Raw genomic sequence first — 21,969 nt, 5'->3', positions numbered from 1 at the left:
TCACTCACCCTCACCCTCTGCCTCTGTTGGATCGCCGGTCGTCGGTCGCTTACCCCGCCCACTCCCAATCTATTGCTGCCTCCGGAGTCCCAGCTGATGGCTAGAGGGAAAAAAACTTTAAATTCTTGCCGCGGGGCTTCAAAGAGCTGCCCTACAGCTGATCAGTATTAAAAGAAAACAAATGAATAGACCGGTGCCTGCAAAAATAGAAAAAACAGCCCCTTTCAGCTTCAGCATAGGTTAATTATCATAAGTTGATTTGATCAGCCTCCAGACTCTCAGCTGATTTGCTCTCAGCTGTTTTGCGGAGGGCTCTGTTGCTAGCAAAGAGGTAAATTCCTGGAGCAGATTTTTTTTCCCCTAGCTATGCTGAAAAAGCAAAATTGAAAGTAAAGCAGGGTCTTTGCTGCAACGTGACAAAATGAGGCAGAGAGATTTCTTTTTCTTTTTCCTCACCAAAAAAGGTAGGTGCAAAACTGCAAACAATTGGAAATTTAGGGCAAAAGAGGAGGTTCAAAATTTTAAAACACAAAAGAAAAAAAGCTCTATTTAACTAGGGAATTGTAATAATTGAGATACTATTAATTGTATATTGTGTTGAAAGCAGAAATGGTTAAGTTGTGGTTTAGAGGAATATATGGGGGAAATTATTTGGTTTATTATTATTGGTAAATATAATTAATTGATTTGTAAGATATTGGATTGCATGGAAATAATTGGAATATTCATGTTCATATTAATATACAAAAAAGATAGTTATATAACTAATTGATTTATATTAAAATGTTGAATTTGTATTAAACAACTGTATTACATAATTACATAATTAACCAATGTGAGGATGGATATAAAAATAGATGACAATGCGAAGGGGTATAATATAGAATAGAAGGGAAAAATTGAATTTGATTAAGATTAGAGATGAGGATGAAGGGTAATATTGGTTTTTTAAAAAAAATAGATGAGGAATAAATATGGCAAAAAGGAAATACAGAAATTGTAAATTTAATTGAAATGACTAAACACTGTGTTGGAAGAAATATCCTTCTGGATTCTGCTCCAAGTAGGGAAAAAGACACTGGAAACATGGAGACTGCTTGGAAAGATGGTTTAATGTGAACAGGATCACATGGCTTGAGTTCCTGAACAGAAAAGGGGCAGATACAGTAAATCCTCGGGTTTTTATGCTCTCTCTGGCTTTGCATTTCTTGGGACCCTGAAAGAGTATCCTGATTGGTTGTCAGACTCCCAGGGGGTGGGGGTCTTAGCTAGCCTTGCTGGTTGATGGTCACATGTGCTTCCCAGGTCACGTGTGGTGAGTTTCGATTGCTAGATGGAGCCCATTGTGTTAGTTTCTGTTGCTATTGTGTTGCAAATGTCCTTTGACAAAAGTCAATCCTTTGTCATTGGGGGGCAGGAAGGTGGGAGCTGCTTTGTCTGTAAAATATGCTTCTCCATTTCTCATCCAGGGAAATATAATATTCTGCCTTTTTAATATTTCCCAAAATATTTCATTCTTCTAGGAAAGGGGTGGGTGCTAACCTCCTACAACTGTTTAAATTTGTGAACCGGCCAAATACTCTGTTCAAAGAAAATACATTGTATGTTTGTATGTGTGTTTCTAATTATTGCTATTTATTGCTATTTGTTCTCTTTTATTCTTTAAAGTTTAACAATTCATTCTTTATCTTAATATCTGTATATTTGTTTGGGGTTGGCTTTCTTCCCTTTCATCTTTTTTTATTGTACAGCAATCTTTCTCCTCAAACCTACCACCTCTGTCTTTTCTTTCCTTCTTACTTTCTCTTCCCCCCTCTTCTTCTTCTCCCTACTTCCTCTTCCTTTCTCCTTCTCCTCCTCTTCCTCCCTCTCTTACCCTCACTCCTACTCTAATTCCCCTTCCCTTCCTTCATCCCTCTCTATTGCTGTATCCTTTTATGCATATGGACTACTTAGAGGGCTGAAAAAGTTATTTTTGACTGGTCCTCGCACTTTTGACCAGTCCTCAAACTTACGACTGTCCTCACAATTTAAGTTTTTGCCCTATCTTGTCACCATGGTGAAGAGAAGTTGTTGTGAAATGAGTGACATGGTTGTTAAGAAGGCTACAATGGGCATAAATGATGACCAGTCATAACTGCGAAGACCGGTCAAAAGTGCGAGGACCTGTCAGAAATCACTTTTTTCAGCCCTCTGGGTAGTCCTTTTGTGCACCGGGACTACTCAGAGGGCTGAAAAAATTATTTTTGACTGGTCCTCGCACTTTTGACCAGTCCTCGAATTTACGACTGTCCTCACATTTTACGTTTTTTGCCCTATTTTATCACCATGTTGAAGAGAAGCAGTTGTGAAATGAGTGACATGGTTGTTAAGAATGCTGCACAGGCATAAATGTGAGGATGGTCATAAGTGTGAGGACCAGTCAAAAGTCCGAGGACCTGTCAGAAATGACTTTTTTCAGCCCTCCGAGTAGTCCCTATACACATAGCCATGGTCACCCGGTCACATGACCAGCTAGCCATGCCCACCCACTCACATGACCTCCAAGCCACGCACACAAAATAAGCCACGCCCACAGAACCGGTAGTAAAAAAAATTAGAACCCACCCCTGGTTGGGGGTCACCACAACATGAGGAACTGTATTAAAGGGTCGCGGCATTAGGAAGGTTGAGAACCACTGACCTAGGAGAAGGGAAACTCTGATTACAAACCTCCGCTGCGTTGTGGCTATATCTACTACTGGAAAAGGCTTCAGGAGTCAACCTCGAGGCAAAATCTGGAGCCGGAGTCCCGGAAGCAGTTTGTGACTGAGTTACATTCTGGTAACTCCTGCAACACAGCTGGAACTAATTGTATTGGCTTTGCCATTTCATTGGATTATTTCAGCAAAGTGGAGATGGGGGATCTGCTGCTTGGGTAACAGTCTATCCTCTATATTAATCTATCCAGGCCTCGTGCTCTGGGTTAGGACACTCCAGCTTTGCATACAGCATTGAAACAACACGGGAAGTGACAGTTACCGGTTATAAGTCTTTGTTTGATTGGCGTAGAGCATGACACCGGAGGCCACTTTCTTCGAAGGGAGAGATCATTGTACCTCATTGGGCAGCTATCGCCCGCCTTAAACTGGGCAGCCCCCAGCCAGTAAGGTGCTGCCCCGCCAAGGTCTGTTAACCTCACAGGGTGCGTGGGGTTTAGGGTCAAAGCCGACAAGCAGATCGATAACTTTGCACCATGCAACAAACATAAGAGAACTTTAGCCCTAAAGTTGGGCACCTGGAATGTTCGGACAATGAGCCCTGGCCTTTCTGACGATTTACAAGAGATAGATGATGTACATAAAACAGCTGCCATTGACATGGAGTTGAGCAGACTGCAGATGGACATTATTGCCCTTCAAGAGACAACACTGTTAGACTTGAGATCTGTTAAGGAGAGAAACTTCTCGTTCTTCTGGCAGGGGAAACCATCAAATGAGTCTAGGGAATATGAGGTTGGCTTCGTGGTCAGAAACACCCTACTAGGATCCATTACTCCACCTACTGCAGGAAGTGAAAGAATTCTGTCCTTGCAGCTCCACTCATCAGCAGGGCTGGTTACTCTTATTAGCGCATATGCTCCAACATTATCATCTTCAGTAGAATCCAAAGACAAATTCTATGATGATCTGGCTGCCACTATCAAGAAAATCCCTGAGAAAGACCCATTGTTTATCCTTGGCAATTTTAATGCCAGAGTTAGAGCTGATTATAGTTCTTGGCCCACTTGTTTAGGTCAGTTCAGCATCAGGAAGATGAACGAAAATGGCCAACACCTGCTGGAGTTTTGCTGCTACTATGGTTTTTGCGTTATCAAAACATACTTTAAAACAAAGCCTCAACACAGTCTCTTGGAGACATCCAAAATCGAAGCATTGGCACCAGCTCGACTTGATCCTTACCAGGCACTCCAACCTCCCCAATATTACAATCACATGCAGCTATCAAGGTGCTGATTGCGATACAGACCACTCCTTGGTGTGGAGCAGAATAAAACTGAAAACAAAGAGATTGCATCACTCAAAGAAGGAAGGAAGACCACGACCTGCAAGGAATTTGTACAAGCACTCAATGAAACTCTCCCAGGCCCGGCTGAAGTAAATGCATCTGAATGATGGGAATATTTCAAGAATGCTGTTTATAACACCACCTTGTCAGTATTTGGTAAAGAGATCAGAAAGACAGCAGATTGGTTTGAAGCCCATTCGGAGGAGTTGATGCCAGCCATCGAGGAAAAAAGGAGAGCTCTAATTGCATATAAAGCCTGCTCCAGTGAGCGCAACCTACAGATTCTGCAAGCTGCTCGTAGCAAAGTCCAACAGACCGCCAGGAGATGTGCTAACAATTATCGGCTGCAGCTTTGCTCTCGGATCCAGATAGCAGCTGACACAGGCAACATCAAGGGGATGTATGATGGCATCAAGCAGGCCTTAGATCCAACACAGAAGAAATCTGCCCCTCTGAAGCCTGTTACAGATGAGGTTATCCAGGACCAAGCACAGCAGATGGCACGCTGGGTGAAGCATTACTCTGAGTTATATTCCACAGAAAATGTGGTAACTGAAGAAGCATTAAATAACATTTAGTTCTTTAGAAGAACTAAATGCAGCCCTGGACTCCCTTGCCTCTGGCAAGGCACCCGGGAAAGATAACATCCCTGCCGAAGTTCTGAAGTGCTGCAAAGAGAACATCCCCACTGAACTGCATGAAATCTTCTGTCTTTGTTGGAGGGAAGGTGGAGTACCACAGGACATGAAGGATGCAAATATCGTCACACTGTACAAGAACAAAGGTGACAGGGGTGACTGTAACAACTACCGTAGTATCTCTCTTCTTAGTGTTGTAGGGAAGCTACTTGCCCGTGTCATACTGAAGAGGCTCCAGGTCCTTGCAGAGAGTCTATCCAGAATCACAGTGTGGATTTTGAGCCAACTGGTCCATGGCTTAACATCAGATTCCTTTGATATTCAAAGTGGAGTGAAGCAGGGCTGTGTCCTCGCACCAACTTTATTCGGGATCTTTTTTCCTGTCATGCTAAAACATGCTTTTGCAACTGTAACAGAGGGTATTTACCTCTGGACCAGATCAGACGGAAAACTCTTTAATCTCTCTAAATTGAGAACAAAGTCTAAAGTCCAGGGGTGAAATGCTCCCGGTTCGGACTGGATCACCCAATCCGGTAGCAATGGAGGCGGGTGGTTCGGAGAACCGGTAGCAAAAATCCCCCCCCCATGCCCAGTTGAGCCGCACAATCATCAGAGGCTTTTTCTTTTAATTTTTAAAAGCATTTTTTCTACAACCTCTTTGGCTGAAAAAATGCTTTTAAAAGTAAAAAAAAAAAAGCCGCTGATGATAGCGCGGCGAAGAGGTTGCAAAAAAATGCTTTCAAAAGGCTCTGACGATCCCAGCTGAGTTGCCTGATCGGCAGAGGCTTTTTTTTCTTTTAAATGCCTCTAACGATCCAAGCTGAGTTGCCTGATCGGCAGGTTTTTTTTTTCTTTTAAAAACCTCTGATGATCCAAGCTAAGTTGCCTGATTGGCAGAGGCTTTTAAAAGAAAAAAAAGCCTCTCCCGATCAGGCAACTCAGCTGGGATCGTCAGAGCCTTTTGAAAGCATTTTTTTTGCAACCTCTTCGCCGAAGAGGTTGTAGAAAAAATGGTTTTAAAAGAAAAAAAAAATGGCCACGCCCACCCAGTCACATTAACTCCCCCCACCAAGCCACGCCCACAGAACCGGTAGTAACAAATTTTAGATTTCACCACTGTTAAAGTCCAGCTGAAATGCTTACGGCATTTCCTCTTCGCTGATGATGCTGCCATCACTGCTCACTCTGCTGAAGACCTTCAACAACTTATGGGCAGTTTTAGCAAGGCCTGCCAAGACTTTGGACTAATAATTAGCCTGTAAAAAACACAAGTCATGGGTCAGGACGTGGATTCACCTTCCTGTATTACAAGCTTCTGGAGGTTCTGAAGGCCCTGGCTGAATCCCCGCCTCTGGCATATCTTCTCCAGCCTCCTCATTGTCCGACTCGAGTGCCAGCTGCACAGGCTGCTGGTGCAGCACCACACCAGCCTCCTCACTGTCGGAATCAGCTACTAGCTGCACAGGCCGCTGACAGCCACAACACTGCACAAGAACTGGAGGTCATCCATGACTTTGTGTACCTTGGCTCAACTATCTCTGACACTCTCTCTTTAGATACTGAGCTGAATAAACATATTGGTAAAGTGGCCACCACATTTTCCAGACTTACAAAGAGAGTATGGCTTAATAAGAAGCTGATGGAACATACAAAGATCCAGGTCTATAGAGGCTGCGTCCTGAGCACACTCTTGTACTGCAGTGAGTCTTGGACCCTTTATGCACAGCAGGAGAGAAAGTTGAACACCTTTCATATGCGCTGTCTCCTTAGCATCACTTGGCAGGACAAAGTTACAAATAGCGCAGTCTTGGAACGTGCTGGAATTTCTAGCATGTATACACTATTGAAACAGCGATGTCTACGCTGGCTTGGGCATGTCATGAGAATGGCTGATGGTTAGATTCCGAAACATCTCCTGTATGGAGAATTAGTGCAGGGAAAGTGCCTCAGAGGGAGACAACAGCTGCGATATAAGGATATCTGCAAGAAAATTTTAAGATATGGAATAAATTTTACTATTAGTTAGAAAAGAGATATAAATTTTAAAAGAGATTGAGGAAAAAATAATTGTTGTAATTAGAATACTATACTAATGGAAAACCTTTGTAATGGACTCGGTGAAAATGAAGATGAAAGAGATACAGAAGAGAAGAAATCTTTGAAGATACCAAAATGTTACATGGAAGAAATGAATGATGTACTAAATGTTTGTCTGTCTTAAAAAAATAAAAAAAAAACTTTATTAAAAAAATAAAAGGATATCTGCAAGGGGGACCTAAAGGCCCTGGGAATCGACATTAACAACTGGGAAACCTTAACCTCCGATCGTTCAGCTTGGAGGCTAAAGACGCAGCACGGCCTTCTCCAATTCAAAGAGACACTTGTTCAGCAGGCTGAGGCAAAAAGGCAGTCCCGGAACCAGCGAAATCTGGGGGTTGGGCAGGGGACAGAATGTATCTGCCCTCAGTGTGGAAGGGATTGCCACTCTCAAATTGGCCTTTTTGTCACATTAGATGCTGTTTTAGGACCTCTTTACAGAGCACGATACCATAATCTTTTGAGACTGAAGGATGCCAATGATGAAGGCCACCTGGAGGTTTATCTGTCTCATCAGCATCACGTGAGTGTTGCAAATGGATGTGGAGCCTTCTTGGAACTGTCGTAGAACTGTGTTGTAGACTGGACATAGATTATGTCATATCCCTCCCCCTCTGTTGAGAGAGGCTGTTCAATTTTGACCCCTCTTTTTAAACCAGTGGACCAGGGGGAGGTGAAACGTCTTCAAAAAAAAACCCCAGAATGTCCAGTTGCCTCTTGAAAAAGCACCTTTGGGACAACCATGACCTAGATAATTAGAAACTCGATAGACAAACGTTTAGAACATTATATTTTGTCAACTTGCAAACATAATTGTTTGTGGACATCCAATTTATATGACAAGATTTTGCATTATGTTCTTAAGGAGTATAATTCCTTCAATTAGCTTTATAAATTTGTGAATATTTCTTATAAGAATCAAATAGTATGCATATAGATAATGAAACAGGACCCACAACTTCTAAACTGATAATAAAGGCCAGAAGATGACAAGGTAGAGAGCTTGTCGAAATGTTGCCAGATCTTTAAAGTGTTGGTTAGGATTTTAGCCAGAGTTTTAAAAGACCTTACAAAGTGTTTTGTTGGGATTTTGGAGGATTTTGAGCTGAGATCTTAGCCAGGATTTTAAGCATTTTAACTAACAGACTTTTAAATGACGCGGGAAAACACCCGAGATTTTAACATTATACACACACACACACACACACACACACACACACACACACACACACACACATATATATATATATATATTTGTCTTCTTAAGTTTTCGCAGGTGTGCATATGCAAAAAATTAAAATCTCGGGTGTTTTCCCACGTCATTGTAAATATGTAAAATATTGTAAAATGTTTAAACATTTTAACCAACTTATTTACAATCACACACACACACACACACACACACACACACACACACATATACACATATATGCAAAAAATTAAAATCTTGGGTGTTTTTCCACGTCATTGTAAATAAGTTGGTTAAAATATTTAAAATCCTGGTTAAAATCCCACCTTAAAATCTTCTAAAAATCCTTACAGAGCACTCTGCAAGGTCCTTTAAAACCTCAGCTAAAATCCTACCAGTGACTTTAAAAGTTTTTCTTATAGCAACGTTTCGACAGGCTCACAACCCTGTCATCTTCAGGCTCTGTTTCATTTAGAAGCTATGGGTTCTCTGTTGCGAGGTCGGAGCTGTCGCTTATCTATATTTGCTGCTGCTGACGTATGCTGGCTAGCCTGCAACTCTGTGTCCTGATTGGAGGACAGCAGGGTGAGATCATCTGTGGCTTCGGGGTGGAGTTCCATCAGTACGCTGATGACACCCAGCTGTACATCTCCACCCCAGGCCACCCCAACGATGCCCTTGAAGTGATGTCCCAGTGTCTGGAGGCCGTGCGGGCCTGGATGGGGAAAAACAGGCTCCGACTCAACCCCTCCAAGACCGAGTGGCTGTGGCCATCGCTGGCTATTGGGGGCGAATCACTCGCCCCCACAGAGAGGGCTCGTAACTTGAGCGTCCTCCTGGACGCATGGCTGTCTTTAGAAGATCATTTGACGGCCGTGGCCAGGGGGGCTTTTTATCAGGTTTGCCTGATACGCCAGTTACGCCCCTTTCTAGATCGGGACTCCCTATACACAGTCACTCAGGCACTCATCACTTCCCGCCTGGACTACTGCAACGCTCTCTACATGGGGCTCCACCTGGGGTGCACCTGGAGGCTCCAGCTGGTCCAGAACGCGGCCGCGCGGGGGATTATGGGGGCGACGGGGCGCTCCCATGTGACACCTCTCCTGCGCGAGCTGCACTGGCTCCCAGTGGTCTTCCGGGTGCGCTTCAAGGTGTTGGTGACCACCTTTAAAGCGCTCCATGGCCTTCTGCCACCAATAGCCTCCCACCGGCCAGTACGCTCGCACAGAGTGGGCCTCCTCAGGGTGCCGTCCGCCAGACAATGTTGGCTGGCGACCCCCAGGGGGAGAGTCTTCTCTGTGGCTGCGCCCACCCTCTGGAACAACCTCCCCCCAGAGATACGTACAATAACAGATCTCCGGATTTTTCGTTGGGCCCTGAAAACTTATTTATTTCAACTAGCTGGGCTGGCTTGAGTTAAATTTTAAACTGATTTTAAATTGGGTTGTTTTTAAATTACGGCCAAAAATATTTAATCATTTTAAACTGTTTTTTTTTAATTTTGTATGTTCTGTTTTTTACTCTGGCTGTTCACCACCCTGAGTCCTATTGGAGAAGGGCGGTATAGAAATGGAAACAAACAAACAAACAAACAAACAAATAAATAAATAAATAAAACAAAAATAATTACTATATTTTTTGTCACACTCTAAGGATGCACATGTTACTTTTTTATTTTCTTATTAAATTAACTTTTAATAAAATAAGTTATATCAAATACCCTGTTTCTCCCAAAATTAGACATCCCCTGATAATAAGCCCAATTGGGCTTTTGAGCGCATGGCAATAAGGCCAAGTGCTTATTTCAGGGTTAAAAAAAATATAAGACAGGGTCTTATTTTCGGGGAAACACAGTAGATATGGTTGAAGATTCTAATACTTGGCAAAAATTATATTAAAACATCATAGTTTTATTTAGGAAACTCACCCCAGAAATTGGCACACCAGTCAAAGCTCCAGAACTCTGCCAAAAGAGTAATTTAAAAAAAATATGCTGTTTTCAACTAGTTTACAAATAAGGAAAATAATGTACAATTAGAATATGATTGCTTATAGCTCATAAGCAAATTAAAATAAAAATGTAAAATTGTTAGCAGAAATGCAAATAAAATAAAAATAATAGGGGAAACAGAGAAAATTGTCATCTGGCAGACATATTAGGTTCTCCACTACATTGGAGATGTCCTGAGAATCCCACATATGTGGCACAACGATGAGGGACACATCTATCTTCCTTCAAATGTTGCTGAAGTATAGTTCCCTGTAGCTTCATTAAGCATGATAAACTTATGCTTAAGGAATGGTGGGAAAAAACTGAATCCTGGATTTAGCCCTTGCCTAATGATTGGTCACTTAATGATCACTCAAATTGACAGCTTGGGAAAGAATGCTTTTGCACACCCATGGGTATTTGGCAAATTGTTAGCACTTGCAACCAGTTGCCAAGCACCCCCGATCATTGATCACCAACTGTAATATTCTCTGCTATCTTTCCTAGAAAGTCAATGGGGAAACCAGCAGAGAATGTTGCAAGTGAAGGTTTCAGCTCCCTTTCTCTGCCTGCCAAAAGATTTCCCATGTGCAGGGAGGAAAGAGAAACCCCTTTGGAGCTGCAGAAATGGAGCTAAAATCCTGAACATCACCAGTAAAAACGAAGGCAAAATTTGGGTTCTGGGGAGCAAACTTACAGCTATTCTCATTCTTACACTACTCCTAGAAATGAAAACAGCTTCACATTAAGGTAAAGGTAAAGGTTCCCCTCGTACATATGTGCTAGTCGTTCCTGACTCTAGGGGGTGGTGCCCATCTCCATTTCAAAGCCAAAGAGCCAGCACTGTCCAAAAACGTCTCCGTAGTCACGTGGCTGGCATGACTAAACACCGAAGGCGCATGGAATGCTGTTACCTTCCCACCAAAGGTGGTCCCTATTTTTCTACTTGAATTTTTTACGTGCTTTCAAACTGCTAGGTTGGCAGAAGCTGGGACAAGTAACGGGAGCTTACCCCATTACGCAGCACTAGGTATTCGAACTGCTGAACTGCCGACCTTTCGATTGACAAGCTCAGTGTCTTAGCCACTGAGCCACCGTGTTTACATCATGATAAAAGATTTTTGCCATTAAATCTTAGTGGCATGTTCTCAAGATACTGGAAATCCACAAATGGCATCTAGGAAGCAGCCTGGAGCCTACCCAATTCAAAAGCAGACATCATTTGAATTCAAGTAATCTTTGAGGCTACAGTAAGAAAAGGTAAATACCATGCTTCACAAATAGAGATCAGTGCCTATTATTATACAGAAGTGGAAGAATAGGTCTTATATTCAACGGTCATGCTCTGAAACTATTATCCAGGAACTTGGAGAGTAATACTATTATGTTCTTGAAAACAGGCAAAAGTATGGACATTTAGCAAATAGCTACATCACTGAGACAAAAATAGCTTTTCTTTTCAAATATTATATCTGCACATGCACTCTCAACAGCAGTGATCAGCTTAGTGAGCCATGCATAAAATGTAGCCAGTGCATTTCCATTCAGGGATATCTTTATTTTTTAAGCTACCACTGGTTTAAAAAAAAAACTTTCTCTGCTGTAAATACATTTCTAGCCAGAAACTATATAATCGTTACTCTCATTTTTCTAATCTTTTAAACTGGTGCAAAGTGATCAACTGAACTTCAATTGTAATTAAACTTTGAGGAGGAGATTTCATTATGACAAAGAGGAACTTTCCCTGAAGAAATGCACTATATCTAAGCAAGATGAATGAAGATGTAAACTGGCTGTATCCTAACAAAATTCTACTCACCAGGATAGGAGAGATTTTCTATTGCCAGCAAAATAGGTAATGAGAAAGATGAAGAGACATAAACAAGTTCATAATTTTAAAACCTGCTAGTTTAATTACCATTAACTGTACAATGGTGCTGAACAAAATATAATATAGCCTTTATTGCCATTGTACATCATGTATACAACGAAATTGTATTGGTTTCTTGTGCCAAATTGATCACTCTCTGTAGTGCCTTACTGTCCGCAGCAGTTAAACCAGCGTACCATACCGTAATGCAGTATGTGAGGATACTTTCTATCATGGACTGATAGAAAGGTCATCAGCCGTTTTTTTTCACAGGACTCTAAGGAAATCAAGTCTCTGTTGGGCCTTGCCAATCACCAGGGACATGTTGTTTTTCCATGTGAGACCTTGACTAATCCCCTCATTGGCCCCACCCACGCTCGGCTAGTCACCGCTCACCTCTTCCGGCCACTCGATGTTCCACAGAATTCAATGTTAAATGCAGCAAAGAGAATGCTAACTTTTCTCCCTCCATTCAGAACGGAGCTGTTGCAGTCTGTCCCTTTAAGGTAGTCACCAGGAGGGAGGGGGCCGGAAGGGAACCATAAAGGGAGCAGCAGCTCCATTCTGAATGGAGGGAGAAAAGTTAGCATTCTCTCTGCCACAGAATTCAATGTTAAATGCAGCAGAGAGAATGCTAACTTTTCTCCCTCCATTCACAAGGGAGCTGCTGCAGCCTGTCCCTGTTCAAATTTATTAGGATGAAGAATGAATTAATATGAAAGTTAAAAGAGAATATATATATGATTAACAATGGAGAAATTAGAATTTGAGGGTAGAAGATGATGTTGTTTATACAATAAGCATAGAAGTATTAAAATAAGATAAAAAAGTAAGGAAAAAATATTTTGGCAGAAACTGTAACTATGTAAAATGTATTTGGATATGACAAGTTGTATAAGATAAGATATGGTCAATACTCTGTTCATAAAATATGTGGGTGGGTATGAAAGAAAAAATCAATAAAACTTGATTAAAAAAAAAGGTAGTCCCCAGGAGGGAGGGGGCTGGGAGGGAACCATAAAGGGAGCAGCAGCTCCGTTCTGAATGGAGGGAGAAAAGTTAGCATTCTCTCTGCCACAGAATTCAACATTAAGTGCAGCAGAGAAAATCCTAACTTTTCTCCCTCCATTCACAAAGGAGCTGCTGCAGCCTGTCCCTTTAAAGTAGTCCTCAAGAGGGAGGGGGACAGGGGCAGCAGTTGGAATGGAGCCGTTTTCATGAAAGGCAGGAAAATGGGGAAGGGGATTTTCCTGCCTGTCATCCATTCCTCAATCTCAGCACAGACTGAGGGAAGGTTGGTAGGCAGGAATATTCCCCTCCCCATTTTTCTGCCATTCGCAACACGGGAGGGGAGGGGCTGGTGAGGAGTCCCTTGATGTGAGTGATGTCAAGTTGGCCATACCCACCCAGTCACATGACCTTCCCCCAACAAGTCATGCCCACAGAACCGGTAGGGGAAATTTTTACATACACACACGCACGCACGCACACACACACATTCCAATTATATTGAAGCATCTCGGTAGTCACATGATCAAAATTTGAGTGCTTGGCAGCCCACCTGCATTTATGACAGCCATGTTTCAATTGCTGAACTTTCCAACAATCTCTGAGTTTGGCTATTTTGCACTCTGCCACTGCTGTTTACCCCTACTGTACCCAGCTAAACTTCACTGTTTCTTCCTCTGACTGTTGATGAGGCATACCTGCAGTGGTGGCAGCAGGGGTAAGTAGCAGCAGTAGAGATGTGATAGAAAGATGGGGGAGCTAAGTGGGATGCTTATTTAAGTAAGACATCATCAGATATTTTTCAATGCTAGGGATCCTATTTGATTAGAATGGACGTATATGTGTTGTGTGTGTATGCATAACATTTTAAATATTAAGAACCCCATTTGACATTTTTAAAGGCACTAAAGACAAAATAGATGGACCTACTGTATGTGTGGCTGGGGTAAGGTTTTAGAGGGAGTTATTTTAATTTTTTAAAAAAACTGTTACAAATATATTTTTATTGTTTACACTATAATATTCATGTATCTCTCTACTATCAAATACTGAAAACTTGACTTTCAGTTTTCAGCAGTTATGGTCAAAAGAGGATGGTCATAGTAGAGACTGTGTTTTTCCAATTCCTATAATTCTATGAATAAGATGTGCATTCAATAATTCCTCCTGTAGCAAAACATTAAGTTTTGGAAGTTTTAGTATGAAAGTTTTAGCTACTTTGTACAACAATTTGTATTAAAGGGATTTTTTAAAAAGTATCTGCTGTTCCTTTAAAAGCTGAAAACATTATCAAGCAATCACTACTTTTGCTCAGCATTTCAGTTTTGCAAAATTATTTTTGCCATCTTCCCCCAAAGATCTTGCAATTAAATATATGAGATAAGAATAGCCTAAACATTACTTAAGTCACTGACTATATACCCAAACTCTTTACACATAGCAATTTGAATGCTTTAAATAGTTAAAAATAACTGTCAAAGAAATAGGCAAATGTCCAACATTTGCATATTAATACAGCCAAGAAGCTGTACTCAACAAAAATAAAAGTTAACATTCATCTTTAAGTAAAGCAAACATTGCTTAATCAAGTAAACGTTATTAGTTTATTGTTACTGGGTCATTCCATGTCAAGTGGTCAGATTTCAGTAAAGTGCCCAGGGTGACCATCACGGATTTTGATTAAATTTGGTGTGAACATGCGCACACGTCCCCAATGAACATTGGTGAAGTGTTATGTTTGCCGATGCAATATTTATGGAGATATAGTCATTGGTATGATCCCATACCACAGCCTTCGACAGTATGACTCTGAGATTTCAGCAACTTTGAGATATAATATCTCCGGCAATATTTTGTTGAGCGAAACAAAACATGGCCATCTTGTACAACTTGTTGTGCTCTATTAAACAAAATAATAAAAACATTCTCATGAGTGATCGCCATCTAGATAATTGGGAGCAAAGTTGGCCGAAAATGACTGTGGCGCGAAAAAAGGGTAAAGTTTGGCTTCTTATATGTCTGGAAGAAAAGGTATGAGAATTGTGAAACTTTGTGTGTGATAACCTAGCAACACAAGGTTGTCGAATATAAAATTTCATTCTCCTACTGCTTTCCAATACTTCACAAATTGAGTGTAAAGTTGACTATTTTTGTAAAAATGCCAAAAATAGTGTATTTTCAGCCCGTTTTTACAAAAAAGGACTTTCTAGAAACTCTGTTAAATCATTCTCATTAGAAAGAGCATGTTTAACCCCCCCCTAAAAAAGTAGAGTTGGTGTTTCATCACTGACGTATAAAGCCCTAAAAATAGAGACAATTTGGAGGACGTTCCGTGAATGTTATTGTTGCAAGAGTTGAATAGATCTGTCGGCGTCAGTATTTGGTTGGTTGATGGTCGCTGGAGGCTGGCTTGAGCAGCCAAACATTTAGTCGTGCTGCCAACTCCATCACATGGTGATTTGGTGAAACAAAATCACATGGTGAAACATTCACGGACTTAAATATATATACGTTCCGAAAGAAGAAATCGAAGAAAGCAGGATGCTGCAAGAAGAAAGATGGAAAGTTAGCAGCACAATAGCTGGCACAAGAGATCATCACCAGTTTGTGCCAGTTGATTCAAATTCAATTTTTGTCAGCAAAGTTTCAAATGACACGATTAACTTCGTGGCCAAAATGTCCAATACTGTCGATCCAAATTTAAAATTGGCCGACTGATTTCCCGGTTGTTATGTTGCCTGCATTTATGACAAAAAATGGTGGGTAGGCAAAGTCATGGAAATTTTGATCGAATAAAATGATGCATTGGTAACATTTATGCATCCGCAAGCCCCTGCTCATTCATTTTATTGGATGAAAGACAAGATGTTTGTTGGGTTCCAGAACCACATCTTATTTGTGTGCTTCCAGCACCTTCAGTTACATCGTCAGGTCAACAGTATCAATTCCCATAAGTGATGCTAAAGAACGTGGCGCATAAATTCAATAATAAATAAGTGATCGTTGGAATTTGGCAGTTCATACAAACAGTATGGGCTTCAGCTTGGAAACCATATAAGATACCCACTTTAGGCTTGGGAACCTAGGATAAGCTACTCAATTGGCAGCTTGGGAACTGGACAGATACCCAGACAAGGCTTTGGAACATGAACCAAGAAACCCACCCGTGGCTGGTATTGCATGGCTATCAGGTGTGCTCCCTATGGTGACGGGGTTGCTGGGTCAAGTGCCTGAACTGGTAGTGATAATGTCACCATGGACCAATATAATAGTAGTAATGATGTCTATATAAATCAAGACGAAACAATAGAATGCATGTGACGCTGCCATAGCAACGTCCTCCACTTTGTCCCTATTTTTAGGGCTTTATACGTCAGCGATGAAACACCAACTCTACTTTTTTAGGAGTTTGAAACATGCTCTTTCTAATGAGAATGATTTAACAGAGTTTCCTGAAGGTCCTTTTTTGTAAAAGCAGGCTGAAAATACACTATTTTTGGCATTTTTACAAAAATAGTCAACTTTACACTCAATTTGTGAAATATTGGAAAGCAGTAGGAGAATGAAATGTTATATTCAACAACCTTGTGTTGCTAGGTTATTACGCACAAGGTTTCATGATTCTCATACCTTTTCTTCCAGAGATATAAGATGCCAAACTTTACCCTTTTTTCGTGCCACAGTCATTTTCGGCCAACTTTGCTCCCAATTATCTAGATGGCGATCGCTCATGAGAATGTTTTTATTCTTTTGTTTAATAGAGCACAAGTTGTACAAGATGGCCATGTTTTATTTCGCTCAACAAAATATTGCCGGAGATATTATGTCTCAAAGTTGCTGAAATCTCAGAGTCATACTGTCGAAGGCTATGGCATGGGATCATATCAATGATTATATCTCCGCAAGTATTGCATCGGCAAACATAACACTTCACCAATGTTCATTGGGGACGTGTGCGCATGTTCACACCAAATTTAATCAAAATCCGTGATGGTCGATCTGGGAGCCCCAGACCACTTGACATGGAATGACCCTATTTCACTTAAAATGTAAGTTCAAAAATAAAAACCCATGACATGTAAGTTTCAAATAGCTGTAATGATTAATAAAACAAGATCATGCTACTGGAAACATGCCAACTCAATTTTGTTATGAGCTTCCCAGACTCATTTGACAAAATAGATTTTCATTGTGTCATATACTTTTCTGGATTTAACTAGTGACACACTATTTATTCATATGAGAGTCTCACATTTACACTGAGATATTAGAGGTGATATAGCAAACATTGGAACTGAAAACCTTATACCTAGGCAACTCACACAATCCTTACAGTGTTTATCAGTATATATACTGTATATATAGGTCCTTTGGAATTGATTTAAGTAAACAACAATAGCACACCTAAATTTTTATCTTTTTTTAAAAAAATGAATACATATATACAATTCACAGAAAGCAGTAACTTCATAAGACAAAAAAAAAAGAAACTTTCATAAGACAGAAAAGCAAAAACGTTATTTAAGTCCTCTAAACTTATTCTTGAGGATTTTTATAATAATAATAATTTACTGAACTTGTATGATACCCAACTCTCAATGACTCTGGGAGGCTCACAATAGGTTGGAAAACCTGGCTTTGATGTATTATTGTTTGTGTAGGGTTCCTGTCTATGTGGTATGTAAGATTATTTCAGTCTAGGCTATCTGATTGATTTAATGTTTTTATTTGTTTTTATGGTTTGTCCAGTTTTGTCCAGAGTCCATTGGAGTTCAGCAGCTTATAAATTCAAATAAATAAATAATGGTAATAATATTCTCCCTGTTAGATAAAACTTGTTTCATAAAATATATTTCAACTTACATGAGCTACCAAGTAGAAATCATACATGCAATATCAATTAAGTAAAACTATTTGCTTAACATTTACATACGTACCAGTAATCCATAGATTTCTGAGGAACTTCTCACTTTGGGAAGCATTTCCATGGGAATTTCAAAAAAACTAGAAGTATTTTTAAAACGTTAGTGTGAATTCTTCCTTGCTGGTAAAAATAAAAAGTTTTCACTTCTTTTCATTTTTTGTAATATTTCTGATACATTTGGAAACATTTCAGATTAAATCAAATCATTTATTATTTGAAATTCTATATTTATAGAAAACAGCAATACAAAATTTACCTTGGTATACACACACACACACACACACACACACACACACACACACACACACACATATATATATATAAAAGATAAAAATGTAGAAGAAATCTTTATTTGGTCATAGACCAGCAATAAAACAGAAGAGTCATTTAAGATAAAAGGAAAAATATAGTTATTCTAAAATATATAAAAAAGGCTAGAGTTAATACTATGATGCATTATGCAGATTATAGCACAGTACTTGGCTGTGGTCAAGGAAATAAAATCAGATTTATCTTGAAAAAAAACACCAAATTGTAATGGGCATATGTTTTGTAAAGAGTGGAAATAATAATTCCTGGCGAGCACTTGCATAGAGAGGCAATACAATAATCTATTGATTCAATTATTCCTCCACCATATGGACATAGACTCTGCTTCAAAGGGATATTTTGCTATCTTCCTTCAGTAATGGCTGTTGAGAGGACATTGAATCTGGCTAAGGAAAAGGTCCTTCTGAATTTTGGGATTGTTATGCTACTGAGATATCCAGCTGGTTATATATGCAAAAAAGCTAAACAAGTGTTTCTGGGTAAAGCTGGAAAGTCCGCTTGCAGCTCTAAATCAATGGTCTGCTGTTTGAGATCAGCTAGTGCACATTCATAGCCCATCAAGGTGTTGGGTAGCCATGAAAAGATATAAAATTGCAATTTAGCATGTATTGCCTGGCTCCAGGAACATTGGACTGTTAATAATAATCAAAGGGGCCAGAATCAATGTCTTTAGCTAGAAGGCAAATAGAACAAAGAAAGGGATAGAACTAGGCAAACTGAAAGGATATAGCAGATAGCAGTGTAGAAATTGTACTCTCTACCTGGAGATTTTTCCAGGTGACACTGATAAACATAATCTGAGTGTCCTTCTAAAGCATGGGTGTCAAACTTGTGGCGTCACACTGCTGTTACATGACGTTTCACAATGTTCTTCCCCTTTGCAGAGCTGGGGTGGGCGTGACCTACGCATGATGCACACAGCCTGCAGGCCGCCAGTTTGACACCCCTGTTCTAAAGGCAACAGTAAAAGAGCAGATGGCTCAGTGACTCTAGTGAGCCATCTTTGCAAGGGTGTCCTTATGGTTCTCTCCAAGAAAATTCTGAGGGCAATAAGCTGTTAATTTTAACAGTTGTTAAAATTAATTATTCTGCTGTAAAAATTCTTATTTTCAAGAAAACCAGATTAAGGTTTTAATCTAACATGTTAAACAATTGTCAAATTTATATGGCCGCCAATCTCATACAAAGTGACTCTGGGAGGCATACAATAAAACCTGTTATTTCAAATATGTAGAAATAAGTTACTTACTTGCAGAGCTCATCATCCCACTCTAATGAATGAATGTTAAACAACATTGTCCTACTGGCATTGGTTACATCAGTGCAATGAATACCTCCATTTTTTCCACCAGTCAAACACTTAAATGAATGAATAAACAATTTTGATCATTACTGCATAACTGGAAAATTAACAGAAGAATATGCAAACTCTTCATTTGTTAATTATTTACAAAAATTAACTATAAGGAAATAATCTATCAGGTACAATTTTAACCTAGTATGTTCAGTGTATGTGTGTGAGGGAGGGGTGGGGGAACCAACAAGATAGATGCCATATAGGTTAGGACTACTTTTACTGTAATAGATATAGTAATAGAACCTTGCAAGTCTGAATGTACTTCCCATTTTATTTTATCTTTATGTGACACTAAGGAGTGGCTTATCTTAGATGTTTTCTCCAAAAAAATTCTTGGCACAAGTTCCTCTTTTCCGACCCTGTTAACTGTATGTGAAAATGACCTTGGGAGATGGGAGAGAAAAATATGCTGGATAGGAAATGATCAGATAAGAGAGGGCATAGCCTTCAGAACGCATAATGGGCAGAGAAAGAAACTCAGAAAGCAACCTCCATCTCCTCAGGCTGAAAAGAGGCACCAGGAGATTTGTACTATCAGATTTTCAAGATTATGTTAACGTATCCTTATGATTAAGTAGAATTAGCTCATCTGGTTGTGTTTCCTATCTGATCTACCTGGAGTGCTAATAGACTGGTGCCTTAGTAGCAGCTATTCCCTTGTCCTTTAAGGCCATTACAGTGGCCTTAATTACAGGCCTGCTACAGTGTGTGTATGAGAGAGAGAGAGAGAAAAAAAAGAGACAGAGACACAGAGATAGAGACAGAATTACTCTGTTAATCTGTAATTATGTAGCTGACTTCAGTTCTTAAAACATCAGTTCTTAAAGACCTTAACATTTTAAAGTTCGAAGAACTTCCGGTGACTCCGCGGACGACGAGGACGGTCTCCATAGACCGCCAGCCACCCGATCTGTAAAAACCGCCCTGACAGCGCTAAACTGCTGTCCAGCGGTTTGAAAAAACTGTCCAAAGAAGGAGAGGAGAGTCGGAGGGGGTGGGTAGAGCTCCCCGAAAGTCACTGGATTAATTCCAGGGACTCGGAGGGTGAGAGCTCCCCAGTTCACCCCTCCCATTGCTCCGGATCGCTGGTGCCTCTGTTAATCAGAGCAAGACGTCTGCGTCCAATTCTGCCGGCAAACAGTGAGTTCTAATGATTTCTAACAAGGCAGGCAGAGCGGAAGCAAGAGTGCAAGCTTTTTAAAAGAAACAGAACTTAACTCCGTGAATACATTGTTGCAAACGGAGCTCTCTTGAGCTGGAGGCTGGAGAGGAAGCCTTTGTTATGGGCGGAAGGGAAAGTGAAAGTTAAAGGGAAACTGCTTGTTAAGAGCCCTCTGCCTGAAGAGTAAACTGCTGGGGATTGAGTATAGCTTGAAGAGAGGATTGTTTATTTTGAAAAAACTCTGAAACATACTTTGCAAGACTGTTTATAAGACTTTGTGGCTGCTATGAAATTCTATTATTAAACACAGATGGTATTAGAGATATAAATGCCTAAAAGAAGGCAAACATGCCAGAGCATAACAGAGCATTTTGCAAGCATAACCTGCTAGGAGCTTTAGCTGTATAAGAGAAACTATTTTTCTCATTCTTTCATCATATATTTTACTCAATGTATAGGATAAATGGATATCTATATCTAAATCAGAATTTCCCAAATCTAGGTAAACTATCTAAAATTTGTAAAACTTGTTTTTTGGGGGGATGAAACATGAACCTATTATACAATAACAACAGGGGCATTTAAATTAACTGAAAGTGTTTTACCTATATTGAGAAAAAGGACCTTTGATAAGCAGTTTTGGGTAATGAAGGAAAAAGCACTAATTTAGAATATTACTAAACCCAACTTTAGTGCTTTATGATCAATACTGAATGAATGTGAGAACATATTTGTCCATCAAGGATAATTTGCATTCATTACCAATTTATTCTGCTAATAATGTTCTAGACAGTCTATAAATGAATACTAATGTTCCTGAGCATATGATAAAGGAAATTTAAATTTAATATGACAAAGGAAATCTAAGAGGTCAAAAGAATTGACCCCCTAGAGGAAGAAGACAGATGGAAACATGTCACTCATAGAAAAAAACACAAACCTAGTATAAAACCCCTGTCCAACCCAACCCACTTTGATGCAGCCCCACTGGTGCTAAGCAATCGATTTCATGGACTCTCCCTGGAAGAAAATATGCATAGAAAAGAAATATAATTAAATATCCCTAAAAAGGTAGCACCATCAAATGCTTCTATGATAGATAGAAAAATACCTCAAACCTCCCTAGGAAAAAAAAGGTGAGTGTTGGTGATAGGAAATTCAATTCTCAAGGGAACAGAACCAGCCGTCTGTAGACCAAACAGTCAATCCAGAGAGGTATGCTGCCTCCCTGGAATTAAAATCAAAGATGTGGCTTAGAACCTAACCAAAATAATAAAACCCACAGATTATTACCCTTTTCTACTACTACATGTAGGAACGAATGACACAAAAAAGGACTTGAAAACAACATTGA

At 40.0% G+C, this 21,969-nt stretch overlaps 1 protein-coding gene across 1 annotated transcript in view; it reads right to left on the bottom strand.

The window, feature by feature from the left end:
* Positions 1-21,969, bottom strand: part of GK (glycerol kinase) — a 101,539-nt gene that overhangs the window by 34,241 nt on the left and 45,329 nt on the right. Inside the window, exons 7-9 of the mRNA XM_070943380.1 lie at positions 19,346-19,455; positions 17,780-17,846; positions 9,902-9,937 (exon numbers count right to left, since the gene is read on the bottom strand). Of these exons, the coding sequence (XP_070799481.1) occupies positions 9,902-9,937; positions 17,780-17,846; positions 19,346-19,455 (213 nt within the window). The remainder of the gene's footprint in view (positions 1-9,901; positions 9,938-17,779; positions 17,847-19,345; positions 19,456-21,969) is intronic.

This window comes from Pituophis catenifer, unplaced genomic scaffold, assembly GCF_029215685.1.
Source record: "Pituophis catenifer annectens isolate HBS135680 unplaced genomic scaffold, rPitCat1.0.hap2 SCAF_4, whole genome shotgun sequence".
Classification (NCBI taxonomy): domain Eukaryota; kingdom Metazoa; phylum Chordata; class Lepidosauria; order Squamata; family Colubridae; genus Pituophis; species Pituophis catenifer.
Note: the sequence above shows the minus strand (reverse complement) of the source record. Positions and strands in the feature narration are given on the sequence as shown.